This window comes from Gavialis gangeticus, unplaced genomic scaffold (genome assembly GCF_001723915.1).
Source record: "Gavialis gangeticus isolate Ggan-Ray unplaced genomic scaffold, GavGan_comp1, whole genome shotgun sequence".
NCBI classification, from domain to species: Eukaryota; Metazoa; Chordata; order Crocodylia; family Gavialidae; genus Gavialis; species Gavialis gangeticus.
The window spans coordinates 57001554-57004536 of record NW_017728995.1 but is presented as its reverse complement, the minus strand read 5'-3'; the positions used below and the strand labels follow the sequence as shown (position 1 = coordinate 57004536).

General features: G+C 44.4%; 1 protein-coding gene across 1 annotated transcript in view; it reads right to left on the bottom strand.

The window, feature by feature from the left end:
- The window catches only part of RBP2 (retinol binding protein 2), a 45835-nt gene that overhangs the window by 11508 nt on the left and 31344 nt on the right, over positions 1 to 2983 (bottom strand). Inside the window, exon 4 of the mRNA XM_019503669.1 lies at positions 1223 to 1324. Within this exon, the coding sequence (XP_019359214.1) occupies positions 1223 to 1324 (102 nt within the window). The remainder of the gene's footprint in view (positions 1 to 1222; positions 1325 to 2983) is intronic.

Genomic DNA, 2983 nt, shown 5'->3' with positions numbered 1-2983 from the left:
CCTCCCCCCCATGCCCCAAGACAGACACAGTTGCATAAGCACTCATGTCACAAGTTTTGCCTGCCCCAGAACCCCTGCACCCATCTCCTTGACAGCTGGCAGGTTTTGTGGCTGCAGCAGAGGCTACCATCCCTGCAGCTTTCATGCTGCTGCGCCTTAACACATACAGTGTCACCCATGTCACGACTTTTGCTTGTCTGCAGTTTGAGGTGCAGTTTCCCTCAAACCCCTGCACTTGTCTCTTTGACACTTGGCAAGCTATGTGGCCTGAGCAGGGGCCACTACCCCTGCAGTTTTGACCCCACTGTGGCTTAACATATACACATGACATAAGTTTTGCTTTTAAGAATTTGGGGTGCAGTTTCCCCCAAATCCCTGCACCAATCTTCTTGAAACTTAGCAGGCTTTGTGGCCTCAGCAGGGGCCACAACCTCTGCAGTTTTCACCCCCCCGTGGTGTAACACACACACTTGACATGAGTTTTGCTTTCAAGAATTTGGGGTACAGTTCCCCCCAAACCCCTGCACCAATCTTCTTGAACCTTAACAGACTTCATGCTCTCAGCAGATGCTACCACGCCTACAAGTTTCATCCAAATCAGCCAAAAATAACCAAGTTACAGATATTTGATTGATTCTCCATTATACCCTATGGCCGGATCTCTGAGGTGGCTCCGAAGCTTTGGAGCCGCTTCAGCCAGATCAAAGCAGGAACCTGGTCTGGAGCTCTGGATCCGATCACTGGCATCCAAGCCGGCCGGATCCGAAGCCGGATTGAATAGCTGCCTACTCGCACAGGCCTAATATATAGCGCACCTGCACAGCTCATTCCACAGTGAGGGTCTGAATCTTGAACTCCAGGCTCAGGCTTATATGGCCCTTGCTCTTTCCCCTCCTGGTTACCTGACCTGGCTTGTTGTTACTAGGGCCCAAGAGCTGCTAATCCCCTATTCAGCAGCCACATGTTTTGTTGTCTGCAGTTTGCAGGCTGAACCCTGCAACGTAATTGGCAGCAGATACAAATAGCACAGCTCCTTCCTTATGAGCTCCATTTGCTCCAAGTAACAAGGGAAGGGGTTCCCTCTTACAGGAGTTTCTAAAATTTAGGGATTAGAGTTGTCTGAGTAAAAACTATTGTAAGTGTGTGTACATCTCAAAACTATAGTACTTCATTATGTTGCAGTTTCATTGAGGTGCTTACCCCCCTTGAAATCTGCTCTTACCAGATGCAGTTTGTCTCCTTCAATCCAGTGTTTCCAGCCTCTGTTGTTCTTCTCTCCTTTCTGGATACACACTAGTTTATCACCATCCCAAGTCACCAGTGTCTGTGTAAATCAAATGATTAAATCTAGCAAGATAACCTTGGAAGAGATCCAGACACATAAGAAGACACAATTGCAATTCCAAAAATATTAACTGCTTGTGTGAGGATAGTAGTAGCCCAGCTGGCCTTTGGTATAAATTGGTTTGTTATCAACATCCAACTATTTATTTGCATACAATCATACATATTATTTATACGTAAGAGGGGAATTAGATAAGTGAATCTACAATGAGTAATGAAAGCATTAATAAAAAGACATAAGTTGCAATAACTGGCAACCTGTAGATCATGACAACTTAACACCTATCTCTGCCTACAGCAGACTGCAAGAGAAAATGTATGGTAATGTCGCCTGATACAATACACTTGTAAGTTATTTTATCATGTCCTTCATGTACTGTCTCAAAGAACTTTAGACAGAGACAGTCACAAGCTTAAAGCGAAAAAGAAATTTTCACACTGAAACGGAAACTGAATAACTCACTGGAGCCCAGAGGAGAATTGAGTTCTAGGTCAAGTAGGCAGAAGCAAATGAGCGACCTAACCTCCTTCACCTTCAGATGTGTGGAAGGAATAGAGACAAACCAATACTGGGGAAGTAGAGAGTGTTTTGGGCGTAAGTGCAAATGAGGTCAAAAAGGCAGGATGGAATGATTCCAGAGTTCTGAAAAGCAGGAGGGCCATTAGTCTTGGGGTTAATAGGAAACCAGTAAATGTGCCTCTGCACCATCTTCCGATCTGGGAGTTGGGGGTGGGGGAGAAGGAAGACTGTCAGCAGCACCATGGTTCCTCTAAAGCTGAGGGATTTAGGAACAATGTAAAGAATGAACTTCATTAAGAAAAATAAAGTAATAAAGACATGGCTAAAATTACAGTGCAATCCAGTCCAGTCAGTGCCCACTTAGGGGTGCATTTGGGAAATTCTTCCAGAGATAAGCAGGCATACAGATAAATGAAACAAAGAAGAAAATTTGTCTCAGATTTCTGATCTGGAAAACAAAAGTTAAAAGTCCATGAAGAGGATTTCAGACTTTGAAAGGCTTGGTAGCTTTATATTGCTTAACAGTAAGAGGAGTGAATCAAAACCAGTAGGAAGAGGACAGAGTGATCAGAAAGCAAGTCAAGAGAAATTAATGTCCATATGCTAAACAAATCATAGTGTCATCTACAGAGCAGAGATGCTCACGATTAAAACTGCTATTTATATGTTTAGAGAAGTCTCTATCAGCTTTAGACTACCTGATCTTCTAGTTCAGTTGAAGATGGTTATCTCTTTTATGGAAAAGTCACTCACTGATAGAAAGAGAAAACTCATTCAGTTTCAGGTAACTTGTCTTATTAACTGGCTGGTTAAGTGACAGTCTCTTTAAATGACCAATTCCCTTTTTAAATATGATCTTCACCCTAGAGTCCTAAAGAAACTCGTAGGGGGCATTGCAAGTCCCCTGGCAAGGCTTTATGAACACTCGTGGTGCTCTGGAGAGGTGCCGGAGGACTGGAAGAGGGCCAACGTGGTTCCCATCTTCAAAAAGGGGAGGAAAGAGGACCCGGGGAACTACAGGCCAGTCAGCCTTACCTCGATCCTGGGCAAGCTGTTCGAGAAAATTATTCTGGCACACATCCAGGAGGGGCCAGCAGGGAACGGCATGCTCAGGGGCAA